Genomic DNA, 18,440 nt, shown 5'->3' on the forward strand with positions numbered 1-18,440 from the left:
TGGCCCTAGAACCTAACCACTCGCCCACTAGGCCTGCCTACCAGATGCCCAGCCTCTCTCCTACCAGGCAGGCAGCCCCTTGAATATGGTGGGGTATAAAAACCTTCCTTTTAGGGTGGTTTCTCTAATCTAGTGACAGTAGCAGTTGGGGGAGCAGGATGGAGGGCGGGCCAGGTGGGAAGACCCCTCTAGTCGATGTTTCATAGTCTGAGCTCAAGGGACATACTTCTCCGGGTGGCTGGGTCAGGTTTGAACCACTGTGTGTAAGAAAGCAGCTTGCCTTCCTTGCTAACATCCCATTTCCCTCCCTGGCTCGGACAGGGCAAGGTAAACCTGACTCCTCGAGGCAGGAAAAGCCCCTGTGTGGTCCTTACCACGTGAACTTTCTGGAAGCCAAGGCTACTGCTGACGCAGTGGAGCCTTGCCACATAAAGAGAAGGGGTATGCGGCCTCCAGCCTTGCCAAGGCACCACCAGAAACCTAAGCTCTGTGTGTTTCGGAAACTCCTCCTGACGATGTTGCCAGAGGCATGGCGTGTCTGTTTTTAGTTGGAGGAGGAGACAGGAGGCGGCATGTAGGTGGTAATGACCGTGGTGGTGTCTGCAGCTCGGGTGGCTCACCCACCCCTGGCGCACTTCGGGCCGGGCATAGCTGTACACGCACCTTGTTGTGTTTCTGGATCTTTCTGGTTAATAACAGTTGATTTCCTCCTGTCAGACAGCAGAATCTTTCTATCAGGTCAGTGAACCCCCAGTTTGGAATCTGTAACTTGAATGTATCCTGGTTTACTTTATAAGGGGTATTCTTAAATTATGACTCCTTGGGAAAGTCGCCATTAGGTGACAACTCACAGTGAATGGTCCGCAGAGATCTCCTTCAGCAACAGACCTCTGAGACGCCAAATTAGCCTCCCACAGGAGTATGTTCAATTTGGAATACCCTTATCAAATGGAAGTTCTCATGGAATAAGTGACTGTAGTTTGTCCTAAGAATTTTTTTTTTTTAATTTTCAAGTAATTCATTTTGTTGCCTCTGAAATCCTGCATGCCCCCGTGTAAGAATCCATCCTTGGTGTCTGCCGCTGTGTGTGCTGCTTCTGTCTCTGTGTTTTAGGCTGTACTGGAGCCTGCTGTCACACCAGCTAATACACCCAGAGAAAGCTCAGCTTGGCTCCAGCCACGGCCCCATTTGTGGTCACACTCACATACTTTTGCCCGTCAGGTCTCAGAACATGGTTCTGCTTTTGTGCCAAGTCAGTCAGGCCTGATTACCCATGACAACCCCCCACAACCCCCCAGAGGGTCCTACAGGCCCACCTCAGAGCTTCTGTGGAGTTGGGAAGCTGGCATAGAGCTGCTGATTAGCATCCTGCAGCTGCTGTGGACCAAGACGAGGTGGAAATCAAGGCTTCCTCCCCTCATAGGTACAGCCCATGCCAGAATGGCCTTTCTTTCCAGCCAGCCACCTGCTGAGGGCTAAGGAGTTCAACATACACAGAGCCCTCGGTGTGGCCCAGAGGAAGCAGGTGACAAAACTGGCCAATGTCCCCTTGGAGAAGACCACACAAGAACAGTAGCACCTCCTCTTAGCACACATGGGCCACCACTGGGCAGACAGCTGTTCTAGCAGGGTGGCAGGTCTGCCTGACAACTGGGCAGGAAGGACAGCAACCTTGACCTTTATGCCGCTCGCATGGCCTCTCAGAGAGTCAGATGAGAGCCTCGGTCCCTGACGAGCCCTTACCAGGCCTGAAAGAGGCAGATAGCTGCCTCCTGCATCAGCTCCTGCATGTGCACACATGCAGCCACATCTTTGGGTTCAGGTGGCCAGGGCTTGGCCTGAGGGCTGCACACAGCCTTGTTTTGGACCCTTGCCACCCTTACCTCACCCCAGACACCACAGTGTGCCCCAGAGAAGGAAATCCCTCCATGTGTTCACCACACAGAATCTTTCTTTCTGCTTCTGGCTCCTAGAGGGTGTGTAACTAACCCCAGCGTCCTGGCTGTGCTGTGCTTTCTAACGGTTGTCTCCTGTCTAAGTTTGTGAGTGTGTGGAGTCGCAGTATGTTACACAGTCCTGAGGCCTCCAGCAGGCTTTGAGGTTGCTGGACTTAAAACCGTGTTCTCTGCTTGCAGGGATTACAGAGGAAGAGCGGCAGTTTCTGGCTCCCCCGATGCTGAAATTCACCCGAAGCTTGTCCATGCCGGACACTTCCGAGGACATACCCCCTCCACCGCAGTCTGTGCCCCCATCTCCCCCTCCACCTTCCCCCACCACGTACAACTGCCCCAAGTCCCCGACTCCGAGAGTCTATGGGACAATTAAGCCTGCATTCAACCAGAACCCCGTCGCCAAGGTGCCCCCAGCCACCAGGTCTGACACTGTGGCCACCATGATGCGGGAAAAGGGGATGTTCTACAGGAGAGAGCTTGACCGATTCTCCCTGGACTCCGAAGACGTCTACAGCCGCAGCCCCGCCCCACAGGCCGCCTTCCGCACCAAGCGGGGGCAGATGCCTGAGAACCCATACTCAGAGGTGGGGAAGATAGCCAGCAAGGCCGTCTATGTCCCTGCCAAGCCAGCCAGGCGGAAGGGCATGCTGGTGAAGCAGTCCAACGTGGAGGACAGCCCTGAGAAGACATGCTCCATCCCCATCCCGACCATCATCGTCAAGGAACCCTCCACCAGCAGCAGTGGCAAGAGCAGCCAGGGCAGCAGCATGGAGATCGACCCCCAGGCCACTGAGCCAGGCCAGCTTCGGCCGGATGACGGCCTCACTGTCAGCAGCCCCTTTGCTGCAGCCATTGCTGGGGCTGTGCGTGACCGTGAGAAGCGTCTGGAAGCCAGGAGGAATTCCCCGGCCTTCCTCTCCACAGACCTGGGAGATGAGGATGTGGGTCTGGGACCACCTGCTCCCCGGATACGGCCCTCCAAGTTCCCTGAGGAAGGTGGGTTTGGTGACGAGGATGGAACGGAACAACCGCTATCACCTACCCCTGGGACAGCACCCAGGGAGCTGGAGAACCACTTCCTAGGTGGTGGCGAGGCTGGTACTCAGGGAGAGACCGGGGGACCCCTGAGTTCCACATCCAAAGCCAAGGGGCCGGAGAGTGGCCCAGCAGCTCCTCTCAAGAGTGGCAGCCCAGCCAGCCCTGAGAATTACGTGCACCCACTCACAGGGCGGCTGCTCGACCCCAGCTCCCCGCTGGCCCTGGCACTCTCTGCCAGGGATCGAGCCATGCAGGAGTCCCAGCAGGGGCACAAGGGGGAGGCCCCCAAGGCTGACCTCAACAAGCCTCTCTACATCGATACCAAAATGCGGTCCAGCGTGGAGTCCAGCTTTCCTCCCGTCACGAGGCAGAACACCCGGGGTCCCCTGCGACGGCAAGAGACAGAGAACAAGTACGAGACCGACCTGAGCAAGGACCGGAGAGGTGATGACAAGAAGAACATGCTGATCAACATCGTGGACACAGCCCAGCAGAAGTCAGCCGGCCTGCTGATGGTGCACACGGTGGACATCCCCACGGCAGGGCCACCCCTGGAGGAAGAGGAGGACAGAGAGGATGTGGATATAAAGCCAGACCACTCACCCTCCACAGTGCCAGAAGGCATTCCCAAAACCGAAGGTGCTTTACAGATCTCCGCTGCCCCGGAGCCCGCCGCTGCGCCCGGCAGGACCATTGTGGCAGCGGGCTCCGTGGAAGAGGCGGTGATTCTGCCATTCCGCATCCCCCCTCCCCCTCTGGCGTCCGTGGACTTGGATGAGGACTTTCTTTTCACAGAACCATTGCCTCCTCCCCTGGAATTCGCAAATAGTTTTGATATCCCCGATGACCGTGCAGCTTCGGTTCCCGCTCTTGCTGACTTGGTCAAACAGAAGAAAAATGACACCCCTCAGCCCCCTTCATTGAACTCCAGCCAGCCAGCCAACTCTGCAGACAGTAAGAAGCCGACTGGCATTTCAAACTGTCTGCCCTCCTCATTCCTGCCACCCCCCGAAAGCTTTGACGCCGTCACCGACTCCGGGATCGAGGAGGTGGACAGCCGGAGTAGCAGCGACCACCATCTCGAGACAACCAGCACCATCTCCACAGTGTCCAGCATCTCCACACTGTCCTCAGAGGGTGGGGAGAGCATGGATACCTGTACAGTCTATGCAGACGGGCAAGCCTTTGTGGTTGACAAGCCCCCAGTACCTCCAAAGCCAAAAATGAAGCCCATTGTTCACAAAAGCAATGCACTTTACCAAGACACGCTCCCGGAAGAGGACACAGATGGCTTTGTGATCCCCCCACCTGCACCCCCACCCCCACCGGGCAGTGCTCAGGCCAGTGTGGCAAAGGTCATCCAGCCAAGGACCTCCAAGTTGTGGGGTGATGTCCCAGAGGTCAAAAGCCCAATTCTCTCAGGCCCAAAGGCAAATGTCATTAGTGAGCTAAACTCCATTCTGCAGCAGATGAACAGGGGGAAATTGGTCAAGCCCGGGGAAGGGCTGGAACTGCCGGTGGGAGCCAAGTCAGCCAACCTCGCTCCAAGGTAAGTTCACAGTCAGCTTGGGGATGTGTGGTCCAGCACTGGCCAAGCAAAACCACTGGGGAGCCACCAATGCAGTCGAGAAGAGAGGATTTGCATGGCCTCTGCCACACCTGTTAGGCGGTAACCACGTTATCACCATCCTGTCACCGGACTACAGCAGAACCAAGACCAAGGCTGCTGTGCAGCCTGCGACACACCCTCCTAACGACACATAAGGAAACCAGATTGCACTGGGCCAGGCCCATGGTCACTTCCAGAAGGAAGCTCAGATCTCTGTTCAGTTCCTTCCAGCCTTTTGCCAGGACCACCTCGAAGTCAGGCAGAGCTTCATTAAAACCCAAACTGGAGGGTTGGGGATTTAGTTCAGTGGTAGAGTGCTTGCCTAGCAAGTGCAAGGCCCTGGGTTCGATCCTCAGCTCCAAAAGAAAAACAAAACAAAACAAAACAAAACCTATGGTGAACATATGTGGCCAGAGGTGGGGTGGTGTACGTGAACACACGTGGGTCATTTCCTCTCCCTCAATCACTAGTGAGTTTGAAGATTGGGGAAGAGCTGGGTTATTTACTCAGGGTGAACACCTGTCCCATGGCTGTATCATCCAATACAGGGTGACATCACAAAGGAATCACTGCCAGTTGGGCCCAATGGGCCATTTGCAGCATTGTGTAGTGTTTAATAAGCTACCTTCACTGGGATGGGAGTAGAATACTCATTCTTTCTAAGCCCAACTAGAAGGTTCTAGAACAGCCCCTTGACTGTGTGTGGCTTTGGGATGGTACTCAGCAGCCTTGCAGGCTCTGCCCTTCCTTGTGGCTTTCTTGTTTTTGTTTCTGTGCGTGATGTACGTGCATGATGTCTTTCCACGTCCGTATGCTTCTCAGCTTCTCTGACTGACAGCTGAGCTCGGGTTTCATCGTTTTGACTAATGAAGTCTTTCTTTAATTCTCCCGCTGGGCAGGCATCTGATTCAAACAACCAAGCCCATTAATCAGGGACATCACACTGCATTTGAGTCTTGAGGTTTGGGCTGTGAGCCACAATTCTCCCTCTTCCCTTTCAGTGTGGTTGTAAATGAATGACTTGGACGGCTGCTTTACTCCTCTGAGAATTACTGATCAGTCAATATTGTAAAGAAGTGTACGGATGCTGCCACCCATTAACAGGACACCTGATACATGTGGTGTGCAGAGGCATGCTTCCATGGCTCCCTGCTAGCTAGGGAACATCTGCAGAAACCCCTCACTTCTGATGTATGTAACTACATACATAGCTGCTCGTTTTCCTCATCTACTGAGGTCTCTAGGCAACCTTAAAATGTGCGCGCTTCACCCTTCCCCTACAGAGTAACGCGGTCCTTCATGGTGTACCCTCTTGTGAAACATTTACAAGCCCTCAGGGTGGTGTTTATGACAACTAGGCAGCAGAGTCCTGGGTATTAAGCCCATTCTTCAGAGAGCCTAAGCAGATAGCCATGTACATGGTGACCAGGAGCAGAGGCCAGGACTCGGGACAGACTTGCAGTCTCTCCTATCTCCCTGTTATGGCCATCTTTAGCAAAAGAGAAACTGAGAGGGAATGAGTCCAGGACTGCAGAGCTCAGAGGACAGGGGCAGCCTTCCACATCAGGATCCCTGAGTGCATCTACTGGCCTCATTCACGGGAGGCCTTCTGAAAGGTGGCAGATGACCCCCGTCCTTTCTTTTTCTGCTTAGTCAACCTCTGGTGGTTCCTAGTAGAGGGAGACTTGCCCTCCACTGGGAGCTGGGACTCCCGGTTGCCAGGGGTGGAAGTGGGCTCAGAGAGACCATCACCAGCACAATCCCAGTGGGCAGAACTGCCACCACCCAGAGAGTTTGTTCATGACCAAAGTCACTTGCAGCAAGGACTTTAGCCAGCACCTACCCAGCACCTCCAAACACCAGGCATTCTGTCACATGGGTCCCAGCAGCCGGGCTATCACCCAGCAGAGAGGCAGGAACTGGCAATCAGAGCCACAAAGCACAGAGTTGAGGGGACTTTGTGGGAAGGTTCTGCTCCTAAGCTGAGACTGGGGATTAGCTCCAGAGACAGGGCCCACCACTGAAGGCTGCCTATAAGACTAGACTAAGCTCCCGAGAAGACAGGAGCAGCCATTGGACCCGGAGCTCCCCTGCTGCTGAGGGTAGAGATGGCAGTTGCTGACGTCAAGCGGTAGAGGAAACACACTCCTTTTCCAGTCTAAGGACTGCACCAGGTTGGGTGTGGGCACAGGACCCTGGGATGCCAGCTGCAGTGGCAAGACACAGAGGACCACAGGCATTTCACAGAGCCACTAATGCATCCATAAGGCAATTAGAGGTGTCCAAGCTCAGCCTCTTGTCTTGGGTGCACTGGCCACCTGCTCACATTGCTCAAACACCTCTCTCTATTGCCTTCACTGCCAGACCCAGGATAACAGCTAGTGGTTCACTCAGCACGGGCATCTTGCCACCACTTGTAAATGCTTCTGAAAGTTAAGAGTTCTGAGCTGGGTGATGGTGGCACACTTGGGAGGCAAAGGCAGGCAGATCTCTGTGAGTTTGAGGCCAGCCTGGTCTACAGAGCGAGATCCAGGGCAGCCAGGGCTACACAAAGAAACCCTGTCTCAAAAATGAAAACAAAACAAAAAAAAAAAATTGAGAGTTCTGAACTACCCTGAGCAAAATGAGGTTCAAAAGCCAATGGAGGGAATTACTACTAAGGAAAAGAAGAAATAGGTGTTTTGAGGGAAATTGAAAACTGGCCATGCTTTCTGAGCTGACACGCGCCAAGGCAGAGAGACCCTGTTTCCTTAGTGGCGGCTTTGCTCACTGAAGAATGGCCAGCTCTCAGAGTGTTCCTCAGTGGCTCCACCATGCAGACAAGAGCTCTGCTGGATTCGTATAGCCTTTGAAATGATGCTCCTCTCGCAGCTGGGGTCTCCTGCCAGCTCTGAGGAACTCGTCCTTTGCCAGCACCACGACAGGGTGCAGGGAGGAGGGAGCGTTAGATGGCCTGGCACTTGCTTCCTTGGGTGTAAGGAGTCTAACTTTGGTATCGTCAGGGTCTTTAGACTGACCCCAAAATCAGAAAAGTGTGCATTCAGACACATTTTAATTACAAATACGTTGAAAGGGAATTCCAGTCAGGGAGGTTTTCTTTATTCGAGACACCTCCTGGGCCTGACCTGAAATAACCATGGAGCAAAAGCCGTGAGCAGTTCCGGCCACAGGCCCGATGCTGAAGCGATCTCCTTGTTAGATTCAGACCAAAAAGAAGGCAGGAAGCTGATGGGCAGGGACTGCATCTAAAACGGCTGTCTCTCCCCACAGCCCACAGGCTTCCCTGTACTGGCTAGGCTCCCAATATGGAGCCCACTGCTCAGCAGCTCCCCCCCCCCCCCGCACCGCCACCCCAGAGCCCAGAATGCAGAGGATATGGCTGTGTTGGCGTGTCTGCCTCAGCCCCTGTGGGTCAGCTTTGCAAAGACTTCATGGGTGACCCTGGAATGTCCTTCAGCTGCACAGGGCTTTTGACTTTCAGAGGCTTCCTGTCATCTGCTGATGCATCTGGCCCACAGTGGAGGTTGTAGGCCTGAGTGACATTCTGGCTGCTTTGTGGATCTACATTGAACGCTTAGTTGTCCTGGTTAAAGCTGTGTAGGACCAGTGCCCAACCATGGTAGGGAGTTCACTAAGCTGTAGATACCACTGTCTGTAGCCCAGTGCCCAGCTCAAGAAAGAGAAAAGAGAGCATCACCACAGAGGACACTGTGGCCCTCCACAGCTGGCACATGTGGTCATCATCATTCACGCAGCCAGCGTCTGTGGATGGCCCACAGTACCCTGAACCATGTGGTGCTCAGATTTTGTCACTTGAGAGAAGCATGTGCCATTGAGAAAGCATGGCCACTGTTCCCTGGGGGACTGCCAGTTCTTGAGGTGAGAAATGGCAAATACTAAACAAGACAGAATGGCGTGTGACAAGTGGCACAGAGGGAAAGGACTCCGTCAGGTTAGAGTGGCCCTGTGAAGAAAGGAGCTGGCACTCTGAGGAAGTGAATTTTGGTGACCTGATGTACACAAAGGAGCCTGCTGTACAGAACCTGGAAGCACAGCATCCTGAACACAGCGAGTGGAGAGTGTGAAGTTGGGCCTGAAAGGACTCTCCATGCTGGCAAGTCAGAGCCAAGCCAGGAGTGAATAGGCTGTGGGGACACGGAATCAGATCCAAGGGGTAGAAACCATGCACAGACTTACTGTGGCTTACTGGGATCAGACTCCAGTTTCCTTGACATTCCTTAGGCTGCATGTGACATGAGGAGGGTGCTTTGGATGTCCATGTTGAGGAGGAGAAGCGCTTGGAGATGCTGAAGAACTAGATCCGGCTGCCTGCCTATAAGCACTGACCCAGGTCAAGCTGGCTGTGACCTGGCAAACAGGAGCGTCCTCTCTTGGCTCTGCTGAGCTAACCGACAGACCCCAGGCATCACTTAGAAATGAATGCTCGGGTTGAGGATTTAGCTCAGTGGTAGAGCATTTGCCTAGCAAGCGCAAGGTCCTGGGTTCAATCCTCAGCTCAGAGAGAGAGAGAGAGAAAGAGAGGAAGAAGAAGGAGAAGAAGAAGGAGAAGAAGGAGGAGGAGAAGGAGAAGAAGGAGGAGGAGAAGGAGGAGAAGGAGGAGGAGGAGGAGGAGGAGGAGGAGGAGGAGGAGGAGGAGAAGAAGGAGGAGGAGAAGGAGGAGGAGGAGGAGGAGGAGGAGGAGGAGGAGGAGGAGGAGGAGGAGGAGGAGGAGGAGGAGGAGAAGAGAAGAAGAGAAGGAAACAAACTCAGCTTGTGTTCATTCTAGAGCATGGGGTAGCCGTCTCTCCAGCCCCTCAGATGTTCTCTCTCGATCTCATCCCTCATTTGACAAGAGCCTGTCCCAAGTGGACAGTTCCTCCTGGAAGCAGGCACTTTCCTGACCTAGTGGCTAGTGAGCAAGTGGGAACCCTGACAGCGATGCTGAGCCTGAGGCAGTCTCCTCAGCGGGAAAGCAAGCAGTGTCCCACGGCCATTCCTTCTGCAGTTATGTATTGTACCCCAATTCTAGGCCACACCCTGAGACCTGGAGAGAACAGAGCCCTCACAGTCCTCTGAGCCCATGGTGACTGCAGGGACACAGGATCAGACGTGCTGAGGGGTCCCGGCTTCTGAGACTTGAGCAAACACTCGAACAGTCTCAGGGAGAGACAAGGGTGCTGCTCTTACAGTGCAAGCCCCATAACCCATTTATGGAAGCCTAGAAAGGCAAAGCAGCCTTGTAAGAAAGCTGTCAGGTACCTGATGTAGTTCTATACACCTGTAATACCAGTACTAGGGAGGCTGAGGCAGGGGGGTTGCTACAAGTTCTAAACCAACCTGGGTTGACAGTGCAACTCTGTCTCAAGTCACCAAAAAAGGGGGAGAGGGGGTGGAGGAAAGGAAGGAGAGGAGACAAGTGGTTTAGAAGTAAGTGCCTCATACAGAGGCAAGCCTGAGGCTGAGGGTCCATGCCCAAAGGTTTCTGAACCCTAACACCAGGTGCTGGCCCACGAGGGGCCTCCGGCCCACACTTCTGCTCAGGTCCAAACTGAATCGGTAACCCCAGTGTCCATCTTGTTACCCGCTTGCCTCCCCAGCTCATCAGTCCCTGCCAGGGAAGACAGGTGAAACGTGTCTGCCAGCATCTGGATTTGCTCTTGGGCTGGTTTTGTTTTGTTTTTTAATTCTCACATTTTTAAATGAATTCGATTTAAAAAGCAGGCGAGAGATGATCCTCCCAGAGGCGGGTGTTTGTGAGTGTGTATCTGTTCTAAATCAGGGTAACAGACTTCTGTATATGCCGCCCAGCAGCCCAGCCGTTGCCTAGCAACATAATGATCTGCGCACGCAGGAGGATCCAGTGAGTCATGACAGTGATTCACCAGGAAGGAGGCAGGCTACCCAGAAGGTTCAGAGCAGGCCGGCAGGCTAGCCATCATTGCTAGCTAGTGCAACTCTACTTGGCAATTGCTGTGCTGGGTGGGGCACCTGCGGGCCCCAAAGCGGGTGGTCAGGACCGTATCCTTGCTATTAGCTGCTGGGCTAGCTGCCATATGGTGGTATAAACTTGATGCAAAGCCCTAGCCTGGGCAGGTTGGCCTGGTCCACTGGGAACATGGACTCATTCTTTCCAGGTCCAAAGCCGAGTTAGGGAAATAGCTGTGAGCCGCTTGTCAGAGGGTCTTTCTTCTTTGAGTAGTGTGTCATGGCACCTCATGCCAGAGAAGGCATGGGTTCCCTTGTTCACACGAGTGCTAGGTCTGAGCCACTGGGTGGCCTGCCAGGAGGAGTCTGAGGTGGGGCATTCAGCCAGGGCCCGACCCACCTTGTTTTCACTCGTGAGGAGGCTGCTGCCTCACCTTGCTTTCCAGTCAGTTCTGCAGTGTTGTCTCAACCACTCCCTGTGTCGTTTCCCTTTGCTCCCATGGTGCTGTGTGCAGAAGAGGGTCGTGCTGAGCAGAAGTAAGTGCAGCCTGCTGTGTGTTCCCTGTGTGCCACTGACCCCTGCTCTTACCCATTTCCCAGCAGCAGCTGCTGTGGAGTCCGTCCTCACCAAAGCCAACCCAGCCCAGGATATTGGTTAGAGATACTGCTGAACAGGGCCTGGGCATCTGCTGGCCCTTGGGGGACTGACATGCCAACCACATGGCCCCAAACGCTGGGGCAGGTCAGCGACGGACACAGAACTACATGTGGCCCTCCCGACACCTCCCTGTCTCACTGGTTCTTGGGAGCTCCTGTGGGATGCCCTCCTGCCTCCCCTCTCCTTCCTGAGGGAGCCCCACTTCTGTATAGGGAAGTGCTACATGCTGGAAACGAGCCTCCCCTCTGCCCCCCACCCCTACCGCCTCCCCGCAACCACACATACTTTGCAAAGAGACCTGGGCTGCTGCATTGCTTGTTCAGGCTGGACCCAGAGTGGAACACCCTACAACCTGAAAATCAGAGGGGGACATGGCAGGTTCCACAGCCCCTTACCATGTCCCTGGCCCACCTCTCCAGGAGAACCTAAAGCTGAACCCTCAGGTTGCCTGTAAGCTACAAGGCCCAGATGGGCTTCAGGGCCTTCACTCCGTGGGCTGCCTCAGGCCTGCTGAGATGACCTGCATACGGGTACAGCCCGTAACCAGGCAACTTTGTTGGGGGGAGAACTCTGGGGCCTGCCCCACAGGTACCCACAGTTCCCTGTAGCCATCGCTGCAGGTCTGAGGCTCCAGAGCAGCAGTCCACACATCCACAGTGGAGTCCTGGCCCACAGAACCCACGCCTCCTTTCTTCCCCTGTAATGTTCCATATTTGAAGTAGTCACTACTAATCCTAGTAGGGGTATTCCCCAGGACAGAGAGGGGCCTGGGTGACCAGCTAATGGCTTCACTCAGACACACAGCAGGCAAAGAAAACCAACAGCACCCAAGGGAAAGGGACAGGCAGAGTGCAGTCCAGGCAGGGACCACAGTATGGTGCCTCAAGCTCTTGCCCCTCAACTTAGGCTCCGAAGAGGTCCTAATCTGTTAGCATCTCGGAGCCCTGCAGGGGGCCTCAGCAAGAGGTCCCCACAGTTCAGTGTACCAACACCAGAAGGAGTTTAACTCAAGACAGATACCATGACACCACACCCCAGAAGCTCCACCCTGACAGTTACGAGGTGGACTCAGGAGCCCTCAGTTTCTACCAGTTCCACAGGACAGGAAGGCATGTGGGCTAAACTCCAGGCCATGTCAGTCCAGGCTGTGCCTGTGGCAGGATGAACCTTTCCAGAAATGAGCAAGCCCAGGTCAAGAGACACACCTGTTTTCACTTTGGTGGTGTCAGTAGTCACAAGGCTGCAGTTTGGAAACAGCAAGCAGAGCAAGAAGCAGGCCTTGAGGGAGGCTTCACCTTTCTAGGTGTGTGGCTAGAAAGCCTTCAGGGGGCCTGCCCAACATGGGTAGGGGAACACATTTTCATAAAACGACCACCTCCAGATAGGTAAGTGAGGACAAGGACTTCCTGGGCACTCAGTAGGAAGTCATCCACCTACATTGGGCCTGCCCCTCCCTGTCCTGAGGACTTCACCTACCCAGATGTGGCAGGAAGGACACCCACAGGTGGCCACCATTGGGAGGAGGGGCTTCTGTCTCCTATGGTAACAGGGACAGAAATTCTCTGCATGGAGGGAGTGCATTGGCATACCCTGAAGCCTACAATGAAACAGTAGTTGGCAGCGTTCCCTGGCAGGCAGGCCTCCTGCAGAACTTAGCACAGGACACACTAGCAACCTGGATGCTCTGTACCCTGAGCACCCAAGGAGAATTTCTTCCAACCTCACATGCCCGTGTGGCACTTCTGAAGCAATGTTAGTCCTGCATTTGTCCAAAACCCAAGGACTTTAACCCATAAGCAGAGTCCTGGCAGGCTGCTGAGTCCTCTGGAAGGTGTTTGTTGCTGGAGAGGGCCCAGGTGAGTGGCTAGCTTGCTGTGCTGCGGGGGGGGCCCCCTGCTCTACCTACCCCTTTCTGACTGGCACGGCAGTCTATATCACTGCCAGTGCAGACCTCTGCTGTGGTGTGGGTGCCTCCCCCTCCCATCCCACAATCCTCAGTGACCTGGAAGTGATGTTCTTCTCTGTCATTGCTGTTTTCAGAAGCCCGGAGGTCATGAGCACAGTCTCAGGAACACGGAGTACGACAGTCACCTTCACTGTCCGCCCGGGCACCTCCCAGCCCATCACCCTGCAGAGCCGGCCCCCCGACTATGAGAGCAGGACCTCGGGACCAAGGCGTGCCCCGAGCCCTGTGGTCTCACCAACAGAGTTGAACAAAGAGATTCTGCCCACCCCTCCATCTGCTGCCGCAGCCTCTCCCTCCCCCACACTCTCAGATGTCTTTAGCCTTCCAAGCCAGTCCCCTGCAGGGGACCTCTTTGGCTTGAACCCAGCAGGACGCAGCAGGTCACCATCTCCTTCAATACTGCAACAGCCAATCTCAAATAAGCCTTTTACAACTAAGCCTGTCCACCTGTGGACGAAACCAGATGTGGCAGACTGGCTGGAAAGTCTGAACTTGGGTGAACACAAGGAGACCTTCATGGACAATGAGATTGATGGCAGCCACTTGCCGAACCTCCAGAAGGAAGACTTGATAGATCTGGGGGTGACTCGGGTTGGGCACAGGATGAACATAGAAAGGGCTTTGAAACAGCTGCTGGACAGATAAGAGTGGGCCCTGGGCCTTCACAGACTCCTTCGTTATAAGTAGAGATGGGCTTATGTTGAAATGTGTGGTGGCCAGGCAGAGGCTGAGAGAGCGCCACTCTCCGTCCATGGGCTTGTCTCCGGGTACCCAAAGAAGTGCTGTGGGTGTCCTTGGTGTGGTCAAACCAGGGCCTCAAAACCCAGCTCTCCATGCAGATTTCTTGGGCGGCTTCTGTCCAAAGGGACGGTAAGGGGGTTTTCTGTCATGGTCCCAGAGGCTCCCGTTGATGGCATGTGGGACCCTCTCCTCCTGTGGCAGGTACCAGTGTACTCCAGATACCTCCTGAGGCCTCCCTCCTCTGCCTTCTGGCAGCTCTCACCCTCCAGCCCCAGAACACAGCCTTTCTTCTGGCTTGTGGCCTCTGGGTGGGCTCACTGGCTCTTGTCCTCCCCTGTGCTGTGCTCTCAGTGAGCAGCTCCAGGTGGAGCCCTGCCTGAGCCAGACGGTAGAGAAACGCCGTCCCATCCGCCTCTTTGTCCGACTCCTGTGACGTGCATCTGAGTTTCTTTGGCCCCAAGGTCCTTGGCAGTGGTGGCTATGTGGACAGGATCGTGCCCAGCTTGCCTAACTTGCTTTCTTTATTTCTGCAAACCGATTAGCAATTCCAGGGTGGCCAAACCGAAGTCACACGGAGTTAGTCAAAGCACAAAGTCACGATCCTGAGGAGGAGGGAGGGAGGCCTGGCCACAGAGCCAACCAGTGTGTGGCTGTCCAAGCCCACAACCTCCTCTAGGACAAGAGCGGATGTCTGCCTGGAGCAGCATCTACCCAGGAGAGAGAGGCGGGGACTCTTGAATTTCCTTTAATTGGATGTCTGCTGAGCTCCACAGAGGTCAGAACAGATGAGCAACTGCTCTGACAAGGACAAGAAGACCTGAGGCTTGTGGTAAGCACGGCTGCCCAGGGAAGCCATGTCCTCCCTGGGAAAGGATGGGGTGCTCCCTGCCCTCCATCCACACCAGAAGGCCAGCATCCTGCTGAGGCAACCCTTTGGCTCTCAGAGGCCAAGAAAAGTGGAACTCAGGGGCCTTTCTCCCTTCTCTCAGTTAGCGGGGATCCCACCAGCTTGTCTTAACTGTAAGTCTGGGTCTCAGAGAAGCCCGTGGTCAGGACCTGGTGGACAGAAAGTGGGGCACAGGCTGTGGCAGAGTGTAGGTGTGTGTGGAAAGGAAGGCAGAGAGCATCCTGGACCAAGCCTCACCTCAGGCCCAGCTGCCTGAGCCTGCCCTTCCTGCCCCCAGATCTCTCCATCCCAAAACAATACCTCTAATGTACCAGGGAGGTCACCGACTGCACACAGCCACCATGCAGCCAGCTAGGCTCCCGAATCCCCCTCTCCCCCCCGCACTCAGAGGAGACGTGAATGTCAGGTTACGGTTTTATTATTTCAGAACTAGCCCAGCCCATCTCTAATTATAAAACATAATTTCTTTTCTTTCTTTCTTTTTTTTTTTCTTCACTTATGCTCACAACCACATGTCTGACGAGGCCTGGAACAGCTCTAGAATGAACACATAAAAATTTAGCAATTTAAAAAAAAAATCTCTTTCTTTACTGCAAGTTTAAATATGTGTACAGATAGTTCATAAGCACAATATTTTAAGAAAAAAAAAAGTGGCTGGTCTACTGGGCAGCCTCTGTGCCACCTAATGCTGGAAGCTAAAGGGAGAAAAGGTTTGTGGTTTAATGGCACCATTTCCTTGGGACAGTTACACAAGCACCCTTTTAAAAATCACCTTTCCCTGGACACATCGGAACCTGCAGCATTGGGTCGTTTTCTTCCAGCCTTGCCACAGCTTCATCACTGAAGGCCAGTTATTTCTTCAAAAAGGATTAGAATCCACAACTTGGCAGTTTCTCCAAAAACAATGCCCACACATGCACATGTATGTACACACACACACACACACACACACACACACACACACACACACCCTCAAGCATGCACACACTACACCCCTTGATATGGAGACCAAGGCTTCAAATCTTAATCTGTCCCCAAAACACTTTGCAGGTCAACTCCAACTTATCAACCATCCAATCAGCTGGTACCAGGTGACTGCTGAGCACCTTGCTCTGGGTTCTGTCATTTTCCCACAGCAAGGTGAGTGAATTAGCAATGTTCCAGAAACACTACAAATCCAGACACAGCGGGTAGCCCGCAAAGATGTCAGAGAGTGTGAAAATGTGGCCCCGCCATTAATTTGTCTTCCATTGGGTGGTTCTTCGAAGTCCCCTCAGTGTGCCATGTCACTGGGCTCCTTTCCTTTGCCTCCGGTTGGCATTACCTCTGTGCTCAGTGCCAGGCAGATGCCAGGCAGGAGACCTGATGACTTGGGGCCCGCTGAACGTAGGCAGCGGGTGACAGGCCGCGACTGCCTTCCTTAGACTTCAAGCCAAATGCCACCAAGCAGAAGCAAGCTGACTGCCAGCCCTGGGAGCTAATAGGCCAGCTTTGCTTTGCAGTGTCTGGTCACAGAAACACAGCTGGGCCTATCAGAACCCACCCCCAGCCACCCAAACACACGCATTTGCCTAGATGATTGGGTCTCTATCTCTGACAGTTAACGTTGCTAAGAAAGCAATAGTCCCTCATTGAAATCGCCGCCCATTGTTCTCCCCACTTGGAACATGTCAGAACCAGGCCCTACTCCAGGACCCTCTTCAGTGGTGAATCAGATGTTAAACTGCTCATAAGGACCATGTTACCACTATTCCAGGTTTTAAGATCAACTTTTGTTATATACTGTAATTTAAATAACTGCATAAATTTACATGCCTAGTTTCTGTAATATTGTGTATACAAAACCAAAATCTCTCAAGCTGTAAATTGTGTATACCCGCCAGGATCCCTACTCTGGGGTGTCCGTGCGCATTTTAGATTTAATTCATACAATTAAAAAGAACTCAATGTGACTGCTGACGTGCTGAAACTTTACATAAGAAATATTTGTGATACTTTAGTTAATAAAATGGTGAGTTTTTTTTCCTGAGTTATTGAACAACCGAACATTACCCAGCTGACCTGGCAATGACTCTGTGTGTGTGTGTGTGTGTGTGTGTGTGTGTGTGTGTGTGGGTGGGTGGGGAGGCCACAAATAACGATTTTTTTCTCCCATTAGCAATTTTGGGTTTTAAATCCATGTTTCACACTATAGTTTGTGTGTAACAGCACATGTCATATTATCTTTGTTGCCGTTAATGTTGTGCTCTTTTTCTTTTTAGACTTTATTTATTTAGAGAGAGAAAGAGCAAGAGGGAGAGAGAGAGAGAGAGAGAGAGAGAGAGAGAGAGAGAGAGAGAGAAGTTCCTGTACTTTGCACTTTTCCCCCCAAATCCTTCGATCTCTTGTATGGCAACCAAAATTACTGTAAAAAAATAAATATACTCTTGCAATAAGGTTGTGGGTCTGATTCCAAAGGGGGAGGTGGAACTGACTCCCTCAGAGCTGTCAGGCTCGTCATCTGGTGTGGGGTGCTTCCCACACCTTAGTCAGCTCTACCTGGACAAGGTGATAGGGCGGCATCTTCCCTTCAGCCACTGCGCCTCAGGCCTGTTTCCTCTAGTGCACAGTCGAAATGGAAACCTTGTATATTATTTCGGAATTGTGCAAAATGTCAAAATGGGCTTGTGTGACCACTCCTGTGAGCCCCAGGCCTGGCTGTCCCTTGGTTTCAGGGCGGGTGCAGGGGCACCCCAGAGACCGAGCCGAGCTCGGCTCCCTCTTTCCCAGGAGAAGTGTCCTCACAGCACTGAGGGCTGTCACAGAGGCCATGGGAACAGAAGGCCAAGGAGCTTCTCTAGCTGACCCAACCAGACGATGCTTTCATGAGCAGCAGTGGACTAAGCCCAGGAGAGCAAGAGAGAAGCTGGGTCTTTGGCAAACAGCTGAATCAGGAGCCCAGGGCCATCCGTGCACTTCTGGAAAGTGTATGTGAGAACCACTGAACCCCTCTGGACTCCTGAGTTCCCCAACAGGGCTCTCTCCTTGGACACACTCTTCATCCAAGCAGCAGCAGCTACTGTGCTCCCATCTTTGTCCTTCGCTCCCTGCAATCCCTAGTAGATCCTCCCAGATCATCAGTTAGCTCTCCCAGCTTCACTGTCCAATGGCCCTTTGATAAAGTGGGCATTCATCAGGGGGCATCTACTGGCCCACCTTCTCTTTACTTGAACTGTATCTGACGCATTGGCTCCCCGGGGTCTAGACCATCCTGGACAGAGCGGGGTCACACAACCACTGGTATACAGACTGCCTGCTTTGGGCAGAGTCTGGCGGTGTCCAGTACCCCACCCCAGATTCTGTCAGCCTCATGGCTGGCCCTTCAAGTCCCCACTGTCCTGATGACACTGTTTCTTCCTGCGCTCTGGGATGTAGGTCTGCAGCTCACAGTCTTTGCCGGTTTCTGTCTAAAGTCACAACAGCCACTGTTCGAGGCTTCTACTAGAACTCTGTTCACAGCCAATCCAAAACTTTAATATGAGCCTTCAAATAAACACCGAATAGAAAAATTGATTTAAAACAAGCAAACAAATAAAGTGCGTGCCTTGGGTGTTTTGAACTAATCTGCAGCAAACCATACTGTAATTGTATATTTGATGAGAGGA

The 18,440-nt window shown here is 53.4% G+C and overlaps 1 protein-coding gene across 6 annotated transcripts in view; it reads left to right on the top strand.

Moving 5' to 3' along the window:
• Shank2 (SH3 and multiple ankyrin repeat domains 2) overlaps window positions 1-16,825 on the top strand; it is a 300,678-nt gene extending 283,853 nt beyond the window's left edge. For all 6 annotated transcript variants that reach the window (XM_036200105.1, XM_036200104.1, XM_036200106.1 and 3 more), the window contains 3 exons: window positions 718-738; window positions 2,136-4,539; window positions 13,223-16,825. In XM_036200105.1, the coding sequence (XP_036055998.1) occupies window positions 718-738; window positions 2,136-4,539; window positions 13,223-13,793 (2,996 nt within the window). In that variant the 3' untranslated portion in view covers window positions 13,794-16,825. The remainder of the gene's footprint in view (window positions 1-717; window positions 739-2,135; window positions 4,540-13,222) is intronic.
• Window positions 16,826-18,440: the final 1,615 nt, after the last annotated feature.

The sequence above is a fragment of the Onychomys torridus genome, chromosome 1 (assembly GCF_903995425.1).
Source record: "Onychomys torridus chromosome 1, mOncTor1.1, whole genome shotgun sequence".
Taxonomy (NCBI): Eukaryota; Metazoa; Chordata; class Mammalia; order Rodentia; family Cricetidae; genus Onychomys; species Onychomys torridus.